This window comes from Xiphophorus hellerii, chromosome 1 (assembly GCF_003331165.1).
Source record: "Xiphophorus hellerii strain 12219 chromosome 1, Xiphophorus_hellerii-4.1, whole genome shotgun sequence".
Taxonomy (NCBI): domain Eukaryota; kingdom Metazoa; phylum Chordata; class Actinopteri; order Cyprinodontiformes; family Poeciliidae; genus Xiphophorus; species Xiphophorus hellerii.
The window spans coordinates 29,031,891-29,051,038 of NC_045672.1; the positions used below are offsets into that span (position 1 = coordinate 29,031,891).

At 39.6% G+C, this 19,148-nt stretch overlaps 2 protein-coding genes across 2 annotated transcripts in view; both read left to right on the forward strand.

The window, feature by feature from the left end:
* The first annotated feature begins 2,443 nt into the window (after window positions 1–2,443).
* Window positions 2,444–9,479, forward strand: sall4 (spalt-like transcription factor 4). The gene is made up of 4 exons (XM_032560128.1): window positions 2,444–2,697; window positions 4,605–7,031; window positions 7,115–7,419; window positions 7,505–9,479. Exons 1-4 carry the CDS (start codon window positions 2,631–2,633, stop codon window positions 7,940–7,942), a joined length of 3,237 nt encoding a protein of 1,078 aa, XP_032416019.1. The 5' UTR covers window positions 2,444–2,630; the 3' UTR covers window positions 7,943–9,479.
* A 2,308-nt stretch (window positions 9,480–11,787) lies between these two features.
* Window positions 11,788–19,148, forward strand: part of atp9a (ATPase phospholipid transporting 9A) — a 47,691-nt gene continuing 40,330 nt past the window's right edge. The window contains exons 1-4 of the mRNA XM_032558702.1: window positions 11,788–11,960; window positions 16,459–16,603; window positions 18,377–18,490; window positions 18,672–18,780. Coding sequence (XP_032414593.1) covers window positions 11,893–11,960; window positions 16,459–16,603; window positions 18,377–18,490; window positions 18,672–18,780 — 436 coding nt within the window. The 5' untranslated portion in view covers window positions 11,788–11,892. The remainder of the gene's footprint in view (window positions 11,961–16,458; window positions 16,604–18,376; window positions 18,491–18,671; window positions 18,781–19,148) is intronic.

The window sequence follows — 19,148 nt, forward strand, 5'->3', positions numbered from 1 at the left end:
GGCACATTTCTCTCCGACTTGGTCAATCCAGCTTCATAATTGTCTTGTGTTTAAATGCAAAATCCAAATATCCAAATCAAACGTCACATACCAAATCCAGAGGCAGTGTCTTATATTCTCCAGATAGTCACAACAACTTAAAGAGTTTTAACAGGGATGGACGGATTTATCAGCACCGATTTCCTTAATTTTGGGAGATCAGTGATCGGGAAATCTTATTGGCCAATCTTACCAACCTTGGCAAAGGTCGAAAAATAAACCACTATCCCCTTTTGCTCTGCTGTGAGAGAGGTTTGACTGACAGACTGGCCCACCAGATCATGTCTGCACTTTTGAAGTTAACAATAGTTGCCCCACGGCAACTTTCTTGCTATATTTAATGACATTTCAGACAAAAGAAATTGGTTATCCGGCTTTCTAAAGCTTGATGATCGGAGATCAGACAGAAAATTGCAGTCGTTGCACACCTAATTTTTAATTTTGAAAGGTATAAAACAACAGGATCTTAACAGTTAAAGTTTGTGGTTTATAATGAGCCACCCCTAAATAAACTATTGTCTTTGCACAATTCTTTCTGATCTGCATTCAAAAATGGTTTAAAGCCTTCCGGTTCAACGATGTTTTGGAAAATACTGCTCCATAATAGCACTCCCCTTCTCTCCTATTACCTTTTTGCCTTTCTTTTCGCTTCAGTGAGCCTTCCTGTCTCCACAGTTTTAAAAGCTGGGTGAGAAAATCCCAAAGCAAAAAAGAAATAAATTCTGTTTAAAAACTATCATTGAGAAACCAAAAAGACATATGACCACCTTTTACTCTGTTTGCACTGAACTCATCAGGATTTTTAGCTTATGGTTCTTGAAATGTGACTGCTGGTAGGTTGTCTTGCTTACTGTCCTATGCATGAGGTGCTACATTAATAATGGCACCCCTCTCTTTGTTGTTTCTCCCTAGTGTTTTGCAGTGAACTTCCTGGAATGCTTTAGGCACACAAACTGAGCCAACAATGTGGATGTAAAGCAGGGCCAACAGAATTTATCCAACCTCCATTTCTGTAGAACAAAGCAGCATGAAGTTAGACTTAAACTGAATTAACAGGAACAAATATCTCACCAAACACAATCAGAGCTTCAGCGCACTTGCTTGTTTGTATTTACATATGAATTTCTATATAATCAACGGTAGAAGCACAATAAAACGACAAAGTAAAAATGAGTTGCTTATGAGTTCTAATGATTTTAACATACGTACGTCTTATAGATAAACATCTTGTTTATGCAAATGTAGTTTTGGCACATTTTTTTCATAAACCTCCTTTGACTACATGATTGGAACTATATGTAGTAATGCCTAGAGAAACTATTCATAATTGAGCATTTGAAAGAAAATGATCAATGCAAATTCTGCCCATTCTTCTTTCCCAAATTGCTCAACATCAGTTAGATTAGATTGATGTCATCTGCCATTTGTTTTCAAATCTTGTCACATTATCATATGGATTAAAGACTGGACTTTAACTGATGATTCTTAGAAATCAATACACACTTTGATCTAGACTATTTTATTTTAGCTCTGGATGAATGTTCTGGGTCATTGTCCTGCTATAAGGTGAACCTTCACCTCTATCTCAAGTGTTTTGTACTCTCTAGCATGTTTTACTTCAGTATTACCATGCCACCTTGGTCATACATCGGTAGGTTTTAAATTGTGTGTTCTTTGTATTATTACTTCATAGAACTGCTGAATTTTTACTAACAGGTGGACTTTTAATACTAATTTGGTGACTTCTGAGAGCCGTAGATTTCAATTCTGAGTAAATTCCCTCAATACTAATTAGCAGCACAGTTTTTAGATTTTGGCAAATATAACTGTGTTAGTCTATCAAATAAAATCCCAGTAAATTAAACTTTGATGTGTTAATGCAATCAATAAAAAGATTCATCCTCTGTATATCTTTGCATCGATAGGAGACGTTTTTTGTCACACTGATGCATTTGAGCAATCTTTTCATATTTTATTTAATACACATACCATATTATATATTGTGCATTTCCATCATTAGCTGAGTTTAGCATGAGGACTTCATGATGCAACTGTTGTGTCACGTTTCAGTGAGAAACTGCTCCTCGTGTTAAAGCCTTTAACACGAGGAGCAGCGGTCAAACCCCGCGAGCCCCCACAAATTGGGTGATAATTTTAGTTGCGTTAGGGGAAGGAGTAATGTCCACTTTTAAGTGCTGTAAGTTGAAGACCATTTAAAATGAAGAGACTCGGCTGGCCTGTGTTACAGTAGCCTACATATTTCATGAAGGAGGAAAAACAAGGGCGAGAAGTTGGATATTATTAACCCTGCCTCCATCCCTCCGCCCGGCCACTAGCGTGCCTCCCCACGCCCCCTTCGGCCACACAGCTCCGCTCATCAATAGGGAGCGGATTTGAATAATGTGTGAGCGCTTGGACTGGAGCCAATCAGCTGTCGGGGGCCTGCGATAAATCGCAATGCATTATTGATAATAATAATCACGTTGACATGCGCATTTCTACTGGAGGGGGGTTAATTTTTCCAAGGCGAAGAATTTGTAGAAGAAGCGGAGGAAAATTGTCTGCGACTCTTTGCCCCTGATGGTTGCACCATGTCGAGGCGCAAGCAAGCCAAGCCGCAGCACATCAACTCTGACGAGCCCGGCTCAGTGGGAACTGGTGAGTTTTACACGCGAGATAAGCGGAGGAAACTGGGGCACCAAACTCGCTCCTTTTATGAACGAGTTCCACTGTTTTTTTTTTCTTTCCAAGCACAAAGAGTTGGATTTGTTTCTTTAACAAAAAAAAAAGAAAGAAAGGGAAAAAACGTTGCCCTGTCGCACTGTGACCTGTTGCTGGTCCTTTGACTTGGTCTAAACTTAGCCGCGGTCGTGGGAAGAGTCTCGTTGGAAAATAATTTTGAACGCACACAGGTGTCTCGCGACTTCAAAATGCAACATTGTAAGTTTTTACTCTTTGAAGCGGCCAACTTAAGTCGCGTGCTTGTAACTTTTTGTGTAGCTCAGTGCAACCGCCTCTCATTTAAGTTAAAATTGTAACATTAATTTGGGTCAGATTAGTGTGCTTGTGAAATATTAATCCTCTTATTTTTCGTTCGTTTTATGTTTTTTATTCATCCAATTAGGTTGCAAATTCGGACTTTTTAAAAGAATATGTGCAGTTTTAGTAATCTAAAATCTGTCATTTTCTTTTTTAAGGGGGTTACTGCGCAGTTTCGCCCTTCCTCATTGCTTTTAACAGTTGCCCACGGTTGTGGTTTTGTAAGCTTATTATTCAGCTGTAGCCATGCATTTTACACAATTATTATTGAATTTTACTTGTTTCCAAATATGTTTCATGCCCATATTTCAGACAAAGGTATCCAAAAACTGTATGAAATGTGACTCTGGTGTAAGCTGACCTATAGGCAATAAATCCCCCAGTTTAATGCATGACTGTTTCCTTTAGTACATATGCGGAGAGGTGGGGGATGGAGCAGCAGTCGCCTTTTTGTGGAGACTGGGTGGGGGTGCGTTTTTTTTTTTTTTTCCTTCGGTGTTGCCATAAGCAATCGCCGTTGCAATCACACTTGCCTTTATTCAGATTTGTGAAACTGAAGTTAAGATAAGATGGATAAGATGAGGTTTGTTGCAACATAATGTCGCGTTACAGGAAGATTTGTGCGTTGGTTCCCATTCATTTTGAGTCTGACCTCGTGTCAGATCCCAGTAAAGGTGATCAGATGCAGGTCATGCGCCGTCAACTGCTGTACTGCTGCTTCTTTCTCGTAAATGTGGCTTATAATAGATAAGTATTCGTTTCATTCAAAGATTGCCACACACGCTTGTACATACTGTCAATTCGCAGGTGTTTTCGCAGCTTAAGTTAAAAGCGGTCTAACTGTATAATGTGGGAAACCACACTCACTACTCCCTCATGGACCAGTTTGGGTTTTTTTCTTTTTTTTTTTTTTTGTGACACCGCTTCAGTGCCTCCCGGTGAGCAATTAACAAGGCCAAAAGTTTCAGTGGGCAAATTCAAACAGGTGGTTTGCCTTCTTTCTTTGGGAGCATTTGCATTTAACAATGCACCCAGTTGTGAAATGGCCTCTCAGTCAACAGATAAATTAAAATGCACACTTTAAGAAACAATCAGTCTGCCCTTGTGTGTAAAGAAGTAGTTAATGAGGTTGTAAGTACATACTTGCATTGTTGGATACTTATATTTTGTACAACATAAAATAAGTGGTTTTATTTTTTGGCATTAGAAGTGAGCCCAAACATTTTTTTCTTGCTTTAGGTAATTTTAATTTAAAAAATGGGGAAGGGAACTAAGTGAGAACAACCTCCTGCTTCTTTGTCTTTTAGGCTTTGTTTTATCAAAGGTGGATGATTGCCCTCTGCTGGCCCTGTGGACTCTTGGCAAATATGCTTTAACTGCTGTGATGTTATAACATTTTAACTTCAATTTTGAGATTTTTTTTGTTTTCTGTAATTATTGCCCATTTTTAAAAAGAAAATTTGTTTAGTTATCAAACAAGGCTATATAAGGTGCATTCATGTAAATCTCATGTTTTCTACTTAAAGGTATTCCTCGAGATGATCAAGCGGAAGATGCAGAAAACGATGTAAAAAGGCTAAGGATGGACGGAATCAAAGTCTGCAAAAAGTGTTGTGCAGAATACTTTAATGAAGCAGAGTTTCTCGAGCATGAAAAAAATTGCACTAAAAGTCAGCACGTTGTCATCATGAAAGAGGGAGATTACACTGAGGAATATTCACAAGGGTCTCCTGAAGGCCTGAACAGTGACCATGATGATGGTCAGTCAAGCAATCATTCCAATGCAGACCAACTTGAACGGGTGGAGGAAGAGTCGAGCATGAATGCAGAGGACTCTGCACAGCAGGATCAAGAAGAGATGTCTAATAGTCCTGAGAGAGCGTTCCAGCCTTCACCTAAAATCCAGAATTCAAATGTCACTCTTCAAACCTTGCCTGATACTAAAGTGGCTGTCTCCCAGCATTCTTCAAATGCACCCCAAGCCTTGCCACAGGATGTCTTTCAAGCTATCCCCATCATCTTGGAGCAGCTAGTGTGCCTTCAGCAACAGCAGTTACAGCAAATCCAGCTCACTGAACAGATTAGAATCCAGGTTGCCATGATGACCCCACAGGGTCTGCAGCCATCAGTGGGTGCAGCAATGGATCCCCTCAAAGCTCTGGGTGCACACTTGTCTCAACAGCTGTCTGCAGCAGCAGCTCTGATAGGCAAAAGGACTGGCAGTCAGAGCCTTTCCATGGAGTCAGTAAAGCAAGGTAAACTACCTCTTCCCACTGGAATTCCCAACTCTCTGAGTGCAGGTTTGGGACCGTCGGCCTCTAAAACAGACATTTTGAAGGGTGTTCCGGATCTGGGGAGCCGTTTACAACCACTGCTGCCTCAGTCTTCAGGTGTCATGAGTTTTCCTAGCAACTTTAATGGTATCCAACCAGGGATTGACCCTTCTAAAAAGCTGAAAGCAAAGATGCTAACCCTCCCAACAGAATCAAAGAATGGGGAATTATTGTTCAAGCACAAGTGTAAATACTGTGGAAAAACCTTTGGCAACGACAGTGCCCTCCAGATTCACCTCCGTTCTCACACTGGAGAGAGGCCTTTCAAGTGTAACATCTGTGGAAACCGCTTTACAACCAAAGGAAACCTCAAAGTGCATTTCCAGAGACATAAAGATAAATATCCTAACATCAGTATGAATCCCCATCCTGTACCAGAGCATCTCGACAGTATCCCCACCAGCAGTGGCATTCCTTTTGGTATGTCTGTGCCCATCGATGAGTCAAATCTGACAGAAACTAAACCTGTCATAAGTCATCCAGCTGCTGGGTTCAATCCACAGCCAATACCAGGATTCAAACCCATGTTTGATGGCTTTGGGCGGGACCCGTTCTCTCAAAAGCCCTCCCCATCAACGAGTGATAGTTCCCCATCCATTTCCACAGTGTTTGGACGAGATCCGGGACTTGATCCAAATCACAAGGAGGCTAAAGAAATGCTTGGTGCATTCCATCACATGAATGGTGGTGCCCTTCCAGGAGAACCAAGCTCTGGAACAGCAAAACTTCAGCAAATGGTGGATGGGCTGGAAAAGAGGACCAACGATCCCAATGAGTGTGTGATCTGCCACAGGGTGCTCAGTTGTCAGAGCTCTCTCAAAATGCATTACCGCACACACACTGGTGAAAGGCCATACAAGTGCAAGATCTGTGGCCGTGCGTTCTCAACAAAGGGTAACCTCAAGGCTCACTATGGAGTGCATAGAGCCAACACTCCACTCAAAGTGCAACACTCGTGTCCCATCTGCCAGAAGAAGTTCACAAATGCTGTAGTTCTGCAGCAGCACATTCGTATGCACATGGGCGGGCAGATCCCCAACACTCCCATGCCAGAAAGCCAGTATGAAGCAACAGAAGCAATGGAGCCATCCCTACCAGAAGAGAAGTCTGTGGACAACAGTGGTGTTGAAGGAACCATGGAAGGTCATGAACCAGAGCTTCACTCCCAGAAGCAGACTGATTCCTTAAACTCTCTCCCATCTGCCACTGAAGAACATCCGCAAAAGCTTGCAGCCCCTTTACCGTTCTCCAGCCTAGATGTTCTGAAGAATCTCACCTCTGCCCTCGTCCTGAAACGGCAGAGCAGCACCGCCTCAGAAAGCGAGGGAACACCGAAAGGCTCTCCGCCAATTCAGAAAGAGCAGGAGTATCAGAACGGCCGAAGCCCAGCCATATCTGACTCAGCTGTGTCGTTTCACTCCTCTTCCCCAATGAACATCAGCAGCAAGTCCCCTGAGTCAGCAGGTGATGAATTTACTTGCAGTCTGACCAAACAAGAACATGATGGACCACAAGATGGAGGCGAGTCAAGTGGAGCCCTTGACCTCACCGCTTCTAGCAGCTTTAATACCAAAGTGATTAAAGAAGAACCGGGTGTCCCGTTTACAAATGGGGACTATGGTGAGTTTTAACTATGTTTAAATGTTGGAAGCTGTCAAATAACAGTGCATTGATCAAATTTTTTCTGTCTTTTGCATTCACAGCTCCCAGCAACTTGCCTTTTATGAAGATTTCTCCAAGTTTGGGCAGCCTAGAAATGAAGATTCCACCCGAAAATTCTCTGGGCCCTCATGGATTATTCAGCTCCCAAATGCCTCAGGGAACAGCTGTACCCTCCTCTATCTCCACTGCACCTCGGCGATCCACCAAACAGCATATATGTAATGCCTGTGGCAAGAACTTCTCATCGGCCAGTGCTTTGCAGATCCACGAGCGCACGCATACAGGGGAGAAACCATTTGCTTGCAACATCTGCGGTAGGGCTTTTACCACAAAGGGAAACCTGAAAGTAAGTCTTCAGAGGGTTTTTGGGAATTGCTGAGGTCAATTTTGGGTATCGGCTTTTGACTAGGTAATTTATTCTCTTTTTAAAGGTACATATTGGCACCCACATGTGGAACAATTCATCTCGCCGTGGCCAGCGTCTTTCCCTGGACAATCCCATGGCAATAATGGCAATGGGCGCTGAGGCTAAGATTCTCCCAGAAATGTTACAGGCACCCAAAGAGCTGGGTGCGCCACAGATGAGCTTTGACCCGACTATCTGGAACCAGTACGCTGCTGCTGCCTTCACTGGTGGCTTGACCATGAAGACCAATGAAATTTCAGTCATTCAAGGAGGCGGCATCCCGCTGCCTGGGAGCCCTGCCGGGGGGCCACTGATTGGCTCTACCGGAGGCCTCTTGAAGATGGATGGATCTCACTCTGGCTTGCCCGGTGCAATGGCTGAAATAGAAAAGAACAGTTCAGAAAGTGTGCCAAAGTCACAGTTTCCACATTTCATGGAGGAGGGCAAAATTGCAGTTAATTAGATTTTTTTTTTTTTAATCGGCAGGTAATCCCTTCCCACCCCTCTTCAATTTGCAAATGTGTCCCTTTATATTTGAATGAGGTACAATCAATGTTCAGAAAAAAAAAAAACCTTGAAGAATTCCATCTGGATTGGCTGAGAGATTATTTTGTTTTACATTTAATTTAGACATTCTCTCCCCTCCTTATCTCAATGATTCTCGAGTGTTAAGCTTAACTTGATTTATTACTACTGTAGGATTATTTTATTTTATATGAACACATATGCGGGTATTTTCTCATGTGACTTTTATTTGTTTTGCTGTCTATCCAGATGTTTGAATGTATGACTTACTTGAAACTTGCTTTAACTCAGACTGTCTCCTTGAGAACCTCTTGAAGGATTGTGACTTTTGTAGGAAAAGTTAAAGGACATGAATTTTAAGGACCCCAGTCTGACCGGGCAGGGCATGGTCTCAGTGTTTAGAATTAATATTATGGCTAACTATATGTATCATTTAGGACTACTTTCCCTTCTGTTGTGTGCCATAGGTTTTATGACATTGTACATTTTTCTAGTGATAATTGTCATTAACTTTTTCTCATTGTGAAGGGCCTTTGATCAGATTGGCTTTCATATAAAAAAGTCAAAGTTCTACAGTTTCAAATTGTGGATTATAAATGCATTTTTATTGTATTGGTGCCAAGATACCGATGTTGATTCATATATCCAAGTGCCTGATCTGAACTAAACCGGCATTTTAAGGCACTGTTGGATTGTTACAAATACTCTTAGACTGAAAGAAATGGTGTTTCCCTGTGTAGTGTGGCATACATTTCATAATATTTTCATAGTTTACTCAAGTTGGTTTTCACCCACATACTTGGCTCTGAAAGTTACATTGGCACATTTAGTAGGCTGAGCTCAGAAGGCCGTCTTACGCATAGTGTTGTCATGCCTGCACTTTATTTCAGGTTCTGCTTTTACATTTCACTGCGCTTGTAATTGAATGAAGAGGTGACAAATTGTCATTTTTGTTTACCTTTATTTCCGCAATGATCCAAACTAACGGTCAAGATTTCCTTTTTTCTTCCTTGGTCTTATCAGTTTGTAGCAGAATTTATTTATTTATGATACGAAATGCTTGAGTTTAGGGGTAAGTTTCTACCTCATTTCGATATTAGTTGTCCCTCAGTGCCCCTCACACTCAATGCAACGTTCTGTATATTTTCTTCCTGTGTATGCTATGGAAATCTTCACTCTCACCCTGCTGAGTTGAACAGTAATGAATGTATCACTGGACACTTTACACAACTCAGCCTGGTCCGAGTACTTTGTAGGCTCCTGCTGTTCATTCCTTTATCGATATGCATTTGCCAAGTTGTGCCTTTCTTTAAGTAAACCAAGTCAAACCTGTTCTCAAGTTGCTTCCACAGTTCAAGCAACGTGGAGCCAATTTAGTCCTGTTTACAGTGTAAATGTGTGTTTTTCTTTCAGTTTCTTTGGTCTAAATGTTTTCTGATTTTTGAAGAATAAAATCAGGGTGACTTTTTTTGACACTTTTCCTGTCATCTTTTTTTCCAAAACTAACCAACCTGGTTGGCTACCTGGGTGGTAGTTACTTCTCTAGTTTGCCATGCAAGCACAAGAACTCAGCTGAGCTTTAGGTTAATTTTTGACTCCAACAATGCCCATCATTCACATAAATCCCTAATTTACATCAATTCACCTTCAGCGGACTCTATAGTGAAATTATTTCTCCTAATTCTCATTTCCCACCATCATTAATCCAGTGGCATTTTGCATTCTCAACGAAAACCCATTTGCATCCACAACCGAAGCATGCAGTCCATTTTGTGTCAACTGTACATTGGCCACTTCCTCTGCAGTTTTAAATGAGGCAATCATTTGCATAATTGACCTTAAAGGAACCACACAATTCTTGTGGAGAGCGCCTACAGGGAGGGAGACTTTAGAAATGATGTAGTCTGTACAAACACCAAATCAGTTCAGATGTTGAGAGCTGTAGAAATTTTCTGTTTATTGTATTTTTTGTTTTTGAGAGATGGATTGCTGTTTTTGACATGGGCAATATAGATTGCAAAGCCTTGTTTAAAAGAAAATAAAAATCAACCATGATGTGCAAAGAAAACTACACATAAGATGAAGAATGACCAGGTGTCATGCATAGTTGAAACACTATACAGAATGGAATCATGAAAGCCAAAGCTGATTTCCATAGTGGTGGCTTCCTAAATCATGATAACAAAGACTAGTTCACCTCTGCAAATGTTTCAACACTGAGGTCAAAGTGGTGGCATGCAAATTTAATTATTGTAGGCATTACTCATTATACAAATGGTGCATTTTGCAACAAAAGTGTACAATCACTCAGTGTTTGATTTACATTAATAAATGTTTGCACCTGTTGCTTTGTGGATTTATAATTAATGCTGAGAGCGTTCAACACACCCAGCCACCTTCAGGTCACAGATCCAGGTGAGCTATGGGAAGCCTTGTGGTCACTGAATATTGAAACTTTGCCATAGTAACTTTTCACTTACTATTAATCCACTGACATATTTTAGGAATTTTCAATTACAGAATACTCATCCTTTAACTTTGTTCACATTTTGTCATGTTACACCCACAAATGTAATTTTATGTGTTGGACTAACACAAAGCAGTGTACAATTATGAAGTAGAATGAAAATTATCCATAGTTGAAGGTCTCTGAGTCAGAAGAATTTAACTTTTACAGCTGCATGTCCCTATTACGTTTACACACAAACAGGGAATGTTGCCCATTCTTCTCTGCATGACATCTTAAGCTCAGAATTTCTGTTCACACATTCAGAAAGAATGTGTGAACAGAAATCCCAAAGCATTATTTGAATTTAGTGTACACTTTGAACTAAATCCTTTCATGATACCTCAGACTCCATCTTTAGGGTTTTCATATCACTGGAAGGTGAACACTGACCACAGTCTCGTGTCTTGTTTTCTTTTCTTTTCTTTTTTTTTTAGCCTGTAACAGGTTTTCTTCCAAGGGGCACTATTTCACATTTTAATAACCTTATTAATTCTGACCATCTTTTTTCTGTCTCAAGAAAAGCATCATTGTAGCATGATGTTGCCACAACTATTCACCTTTGGGAGACAACAGTGTTAAAAAAGTTTATGTTTGGCAAAAAGTTTGATTCTGAAACCTATTTTTACACTGCAAATTGTCAGCTAGACTTTTTATGACTTTCTTTCAATTACGTTTTTTCTTGCATTTATTTATTTTATTGAATGAATTAACGTCTGCGACCATCCTGGTCCAGGTAGGAATTTAATAGCTGTCTTCTAAACTATTTAATTGTAGCTCTGCCTTTACAATCTTTTTCAATAAATTAGAATATGTGTTCCAGTGAGGTTTGTTTGTCAGATTAAAAGTACCTTTTGAAAATAGTAACTTTTAAGCAGATATTATTCTTACATTAAGGCCACATTTAAGCATGTTTTATGCTTTTTTTATAGGTAGGACGTAATATTCAACTCTAAAATGTCATGCTTTCATTACCGTAATCAGAAAATCATAATTAACAGAAATAAAGGCTTAAAAACATCAGTGACCGGCCACCATTGATGTTGCCACTACCTTGTTTCACAGAGATGTGTCCAAAGTGATGTAGTCTTTTTTTTTTTAACAAAAATGAAAAACAACACGAAAAATATTAACCAGTATAAGTTACTAATTTATGTTTGTTCTTTTTTCATAAGCTAATCATGTTAAAAGAGCATTATAAATATAGTTACGTCCTCTGTCCGCCCGGTTGTTTGTCCCCAAACATCCGGGCCGTCTCTATCCCCAGCACCGCCGCCCTACGCGCTGTCCTGAGTGACAGCTAGCTGCCTCCGCCCAGGCTAGAACCGCTACAACCAGGTTGACTTCTTCCAGCGCCTACCCGCTACCGGGGAGCCGCAGGAATGACCGACAGTATCCCCCTTCAACCGGTGCGGCGACAGAAGAGACACGACAGTAAAAACAGGAATGGGTAAGGGCGTTGGACAGCGCCGTAATGTTAATGTTATGTTGTCTTTTTTTTACTTATCGGGTTCTGCTGTTGTACCGTAAATTGTTTACACCTCCGCGTCGACATTGTGTCCGAGACCTATCTGAGCCAATGCTAGTTTCTTTTGTGTTTAGTGGTTTAAAATGGCTAAAAGAGTCATTCATGCTTACATGTAACATGTGGCTATTCATTGTTGCACTTTAACAGCTAGCGTTAGCTAAGCTCCATGAGAGACATCCTTGTTCCGGGGTGCAGCGCTTGTAGCAAGTGCATTTGACGCCCATGTCAATATTTGCTCCGCTAACATCACTTCAGACTTGCTGAAGAACAAAAAGCAGGAATAATTCGTTAAAAAATAGTCGTCAGTTCACAATTCATCAGAGCTATTCTTTATCAGATTATTCATTGTTGTAGCTCATCTGAAAAGGGCAGGCCCCATTACTGATGATGGAGAAGCAGGAGGCAGTGCTGACTTGCTTCCCACAGACTGATGAGGCTGTCATGGTGATGTATATCTGTGAATTAATCTGAAAAAACAAAGACTTTGCATTAAATCAGTAAATGAAAAGGCTTGTTCAGCCTGGTGCATCAGGTTAGCTACCCACACAAACAATGTCAGGGAGGTTTACAATGATGTGTTAATATGTCAGGCTGATATTTTTCACAATCAGCTTTTATTTGTAGAGCAAAGCTGAAATGAGGTGCTTTGAACATAAAAAAGCATTTGATCATTTTCCAGTTGTAAACATGTATGGCGAGTTTCTTATTTTTCAGCTTTCTTGACATTTTCTATTTCTTAAAGGAGACAAATCTAATAATACTCAATAAATTCAGTCCTTTTTGACTGAATGATAGGGCCTATCATTTTAATCTTAAATGATAGGCCCTTACTTCATATTTGGCCCTTACTTCATATTTGATATATGGAATATCTGCTTTTGGCTTTCCTGATTTCTTGATGTTGACATTCAGCATAGAAACAACCTTAAACTATGATTTTTGCCTTGGCCACCCCTATGTGCTTACATCATAAATACATGACATGTACCATGAAATACTTTAAAAACACAAATGGTAAAATAATATAAACCCCAACAGAATATAGACATAAATCTGAAGACTGTGAATTAGTAGAAGTCACTATATGATGTGTCTGTCATCTAAAACATAAAGATTATTTAATTCAGTTAAAAAATACAAAATGAAATTATATATTGTAACTCATATTATTGAGGTTTCTTCAAACAGTTGTAGATGATGATGGTGGACAGAAAGGACTTCCTGTAACGGTCAGTCTCACAGCCATTCTAAGTAAACCTCTAATAAAAGACTCTGTTCTTGCCTAACAGTTTGATGACTGCCAAAAATCAGCATTTCAACTCTCTCTTACAGTTTATTTTTCACTACCAGTGCCGTTTGTCCCGTAATGTGTGATTTGTCCTCATTCATGTGCTGGCTGCAGTCCTGAGCATATTCTAAACAATGCAGTCAGAGCTGCTCTGCTCGACAAACGTGTTGACTCCATTTTGAAACTGCCCATCTGTCTCTATCTGCAGTAACATCTGTAAAAACTACACATTACACCTGGTAAAGCCGTTGTTTTAACCTCTTAACTGTCATGATGACACACATGGTCCTCATGGACATGTAAGTGTTTTGAAGGGGACAGTTAAGAGTTTAGCCAGTGAGTAATCCTGCTAACTGATTGTGAGTTTATCTTTAACAGCAGAATTTTGTTGAGATGATAAAATGTGTCCTTGCATGGTGATAAGTACACAATAAAGAAGCCAGTTCTCCACTTAAATACTGACTGTCATTCAAATGAAGCTTTAAATTATTTGTTTTTCTGTGTATATGTTTAATTTATTTATTATACACTGTTATCTGTAAATTCAGTTTCAGGGAGTTTATGGCATTGTTTTGTTATGACACATTGACAAACATGGAGTAACTATTATCAAAAATGTTGGTGAGGCAATACAGCATTGTAGGTTATTATACAGTTCAATTCAGTTTTCAAGGGACTTTACAAAAATAAATGTTATTAAACGATGCATTTAATTTCAGTTTATTCTGACTGGACTAAACATTTTCTAAGGAAACCCATCAGATCGCATGAATCCACTCCTGGATGAATTTGTAGCGACGGGACAATTGTGTTTTGTCATTGGCTGCAATCCCTCATACTGAGCATGCATGTAGCGACAGTGGAGAGGAAAGATTCCCCTTTAACAGGAAGAAACCTAGACTTCTTCAAGAGAAAAAGACTTAAACTTTAGGTTAGTTAGGCAAGAATTTCCTGAAAAAGAAGCATTTCACGAGAATGTTTAACCTCTTTAGATGTGATGCTCAACTTGTTCTGTTTCTCCTTTTGGAATGTTAGCATTGCATAAGTCACTAACATTAATTGCAGTTTTCTGGCTGATCGTCTATTACGGATCTTTAAAAAGCCTGACCTGCAGATTCCAATTTTGACTGATGCCACGTTTTTTTCTTGTCTGAAATGTTGCTAAATATAGCAAGAAAGTCACTGAATTGACAACAGTGGAGTGACCATTGTTAACTGAAAACGTGCAGACATGACCTGGAGAGCAGGTCTGTCAGTCAAACTTCTCTCACTGCAGAGCCAAAGAGGACAATGATTGATTTTTAGACCTTTGACAAGGCAGATAAGAAATAAGGGAAATCTGCTCTGATAAATTGGTTGATACATGAATTGGTTCACGCCTAGTCACATAGCCTTTATTTGCTAAACATTTGGTAGAAAATTTGACAGTACTTTAAGATTAAGAACTACATCGCAGTGCATCACAGTCATTCATATTTTATAGTCTGATATCTCACAAGATGTGTTACTTCTACTAAGACATGCAAGCTTGGGTCATAATCTTTGTCTTTATAGTGTTTGAAATGACCTTATTTCTGAGATAAGGTTAATATTTATTTACATGGCTCTTAGCTCAGTTCAGCGCTGCTCCTTCTCCATGTGTCCGGGTGGAATAAGGTACACATTACAAACAGTGGAGCATTTATGGTGAGAGTTTCTCTGAATTGTAAATGATGATGTGAACACTTCCAAGTTTGTTCCGGTGGTATAGCTCAGAAAAAGCCTAAAAATAAATTAATTTTGTATTAGTTAACCAAATCTCCCAGGGAAACATTCAGAAACTTCTGAGAAGTAATCCCTGGTTTTCTGTTTCCCCTGGGGAAGAAATATGATGTGGCACAGAAGCTTGTTTTTCCTAAATATTGACCGCAAGGACCGGACAAGGGCTTATAGGTGTGTTTCAACTGCAGGACCCTTTTCCTGGAACCAGAGTTATTTTGTTGGGCTATTATTAACAAAACCGCTGTGTTTTCAAGGGTCAAAACAAATTACAAGCAGTAAAAACTTACCCTATAAACGGCGGTTGTAAGAAAATCCTACTTTTCATTTATAATCATCTCTTGAGTAGAGTTTTATGGAACCAGAACGAGGAGCGTTTTGACATGGTTGAATCTTTCAGTGTCATAATTCAGTCATATCAGTCTGAACTCATAAGTTTAATGGGATGGGTGTTAACATTTCTCAGATAATTACAAAATGTGGCTGTACTGAAATTTTGTTTCCTCTTTTCAGTCGCTTTAACACAGTCTTCAAAGGAACCTTTAGATACTATTTACATAACAGCTGGTTCTTTGAGTCAGGACAGGAAAACACCTTTTCTGTCCTACCGTCACCAAAGTAAATAGGTAGAGTTGACTAAACGCTGCTGAGACTTTAACATGAACCGTTTGTTTGGTCAGATGAGATGAGCTTTTCTGCAACAAACACTTCAGTTAGGTCTCACGTGAAACAAGGGAGGAACGTGTGAAAAAAATAAAAGAAATTCTCTTAATCAACCATCTTCATAGCCATCTCAGTCTACATATCTAAATTCAAAAGCAAACCTTTAAGTTAAGTTAGCATAAGAGGTAATATTATTAGAGGTGATTGTGCAAAGAAGGATTCTTCATGAAATGAAAAGGAACATGAACAACCGTGACCATCATCTTCATCAGACTGTTAAACAACAACAGTGTCTTCAATCAGAGGTTTCTCTAGACTCACTGTAATACAGACTGTTACAGGAAATCCTTCTTGACCACAACCATCAGTAGTTGCCTTTTGAATTATTTTTGAATTGATTAGAATAATGCAGGACTCCGGATATTCTAAGGAGATTGTGGAAAGTGGAATGATCAAAGATCCCTTTCTTTATGCTGTGACCTTGTGAAATGTTATAGGAAAAGGCCAAGAGCTGTCCTATTTGTTGACGAGGGTTTTATGAACAGCAGGCAATGATTGTTTCTCTTCCGAATTTTTTCCTCCACTGAGTAAATTTCCGGAAATCAAAGATCGTATTTTTCTTATTTTTTCAGGGAGAGAATGTGATGAGTGTGGAAGATTGTTTTTTTTTAAATGCATCATGGTTTTTCCTCCCTCTCTTGTTGCTTTCAGATGCTGCCCATGGTCAAGTTGCTGTGGCATGGGGGACTTCCGTCCCCGCACCGTGTGGCTCGGCCACCCAGAGAAGAGGGAACAGCGGTACCCGAAGAATGTCATTAACAACCAGAAGTACAACTTCTTCACCTTCCTTCCTGGGGTTAGTGTCAGTCAAAGGTCGCCTCTTCACCTTTCCTCTGTTTAAACTCGCCCACCTTCTTCAGGCAGACATGAGTTCACTGTCAACTTGTTGGACATGTTTTAAAAGAATTTGTAGTCCTTAAATGTGCTCCATCTTTTTTTTAGCTTTTCTTGGAGATTTTGCTGGACATTTCAGTCACTCAGGCTCACTTTGGTCACCTCAGAGCAGCAGATGTAGGATTATTTTGTATTTTCAGTGTTTCAGGATTTTTAAATACCTTTGAAGATAACTCTTAAACCTTTTTAGGACCTGTACATTTTTTAGTAATGCTGCAAAGAATACATGTTTATGTCGCCTAGTACAGCTGCTAGTTAACTCTGTAGTCATGGCTAAGCTTACGCTCCAGTTCAGATAGATGAAACCTAAAATAAGAATTTTTCATTAAGACTGCACTAAACCTTTATTCTCTTGTTCTGTTTTTAATTAATTGCCATTTAAATAATAAACTGAGTACAGGTTTTGTGTTGCATGTACTTTTCTCAGAGGAAAGCTCAATAAATCCTCCTTTAACAAACACCTGGCGTTGATAGAGAGGCCTATTAGTTTGCATTAACCATATTTGGACATCTGGACTTGGACTCCTATGTCTAAGTCTATGAGCTGTGTTTTGGATTATGGCATTTTCCTTTCCTGATTTGCATATTCTCATTTGCTTTCTGGGCATCAAGTTGTCTTAAGATATTTTTTTTGTGTGTGTTAATGCCGACTGAAATTGAAAGTAGCTCAGATTTGTTTGGGAAGCAAAAGACAAGAGCAAGAAGTTTTTGCATTGCAAATCAGGATGCTTTTTTGTTTACTCTGGCTCGTGTCAAGATGTTGTTTCCTCCGGAAAATATGGCAAGCTTTATGCTTCTGCAGATTGGTTGCTGCGCTGCCGGCTCCACCAGGCAACATCTCTGGAAATGCCATGAAGCAGCAGCATGAAGGCACAAGTTTTCTCCTAGTTGTAATCTTGCACAGAGGTGGTAATGAAAGTGGGCAAAGCTGGAGTCTGTGTGTTAAATTTAGGATCACACACTGGGGGATGAAAAGCAGATATTTCCAGATTGCTACATGCTTATCAACCCACAAAGAGCACAATCTGGTTCAAAATCTGTGAAAAACGTGGAAAATTAAACACATTTAGATACATATTGCTACTAAGTTACTAATATTTTTGTTTTGATTTCTGCTATTATGTCTGGATATAAAGTCATATTCAACTAATTCAGTTCACTTAGGGATCCAGACAAGAAAAAACAACCTTCTTACAAATACATAAAAGTGATTTATTGGCTATTCATGCTGTTTGTGCTGCCATTATACTTCTGTTTTATTGGCACAGTGTTGACACACAACATCTTCTGTTGTGTTCAAAGCTACTACCTCTATCAAAGAACCCACAGCATGCCTTTTCTCTGCTACAAGTCAGAGCTCAAATTAAATTGGCATCGGCAGGAAAAGCCTGATTGTAAAACATGCTGTGGAGGGTCAAAAAGGAAGAAAAAAAGTAACTTTTTAATAAGAGAATGTCTTGGCGTAGAATTTGACTAGTAATGTTTGTAATTTGTAATGTTTCAAGTATGCAAGTAAATATTCAACTAAGTTGAATTTCTCACTATGATTCTGAAGCTGAGGTTTTTAAGATTCTTGTGAAAAAATTCAAGCGTCTGCAGTGACAAAAGAAGCGACTGTGATTTAGTAGATGTTAAGTGTTTCACACGGTTCCTCCTCTCTGCTCTGTGTCCTCAGGTGCTGTTTAATCAGTTTAAGTACTTCTTTAACTTGTACTTTTTGCTACTGGCCTGCTCTCAATTTGTTGAGGAGTTACGCCTAGGTGCCCTCCACACCTACTGGGTCCCTTTGGTATGTTGCATTCCAACAAATGTTAATCATTGTAGTCCCTCCACTTCATTTCCTCACACATTATTTGTGTTTGCTACATTTTTCTCGTTAGTTTATATTGTTTAAGCTGCTCTGCTCTTCATTGTAATTTAAAAAAATGTTTATTCTCCATCTAATTGTGGCATTTCCCTCTCCTGTCCAGGGTCTTGTTTTGTTTATCACCATCACGAGGGAGGCAATTGAAGAGATAAGGTGCTACCTTCGAGACAAAGAAGTAAACTCTCAAGTTTACAGCAAGCTTTCTAAAAGAGGTGAGAAGGAAGCCTAAACAGCTCAGCTTACGTTTGTCTGTGCTGATATCTGTCTGTTATTTGTTCCCCTGGATCAGTGCCTTCCACTAACTGTAGGAGGTTGATCCTATTAAAACTTATTGGGGCTAGGGGAAATGGTGGGTAATTCAAAGCAGAGATTTAAAAGTGTACATAAGGGGCCTTGGAATAAAGTGGTAGCAGCAATAAAAAGCAGGGGACCTCTTGTGGTTTCCATCACTTTGCCCCTTTGATGTGGCAGCTTGTTTTAGCCATAAACACAATGACTGGTTGCCTCCATGATGGCAACCCCTGCGCATAATTTGTGGTTTTATAGAAATTTTATGGTGTCAGTACTTTGTTAACACAGG

Excerpts from the sequence above, each read along its gene's own strand:
- sall4 (XM_032560128.1), top strand. The coding sequence starts at position 2,631 with ATGTCGAGGCGCAAGCAAGCCAAGCCGCAGCACATCAACTCTGACGAG. Across the intron at positions 2,698-4,604 it reads GCCCGGCTCAGTGGGAACTG|GTATTCCTCGAGATGATCAA; the intron begins GTGAGTTTTACA and ends TTCTACTTAAAG. Across the intron at positions 7,032-7,114 it reads GTTTACAAATGGGGACTATG|CTCCCAGCAACTTGCCTTTT; the intron begins GTGAGTTTTAAC and ends TTGCATTCACAG.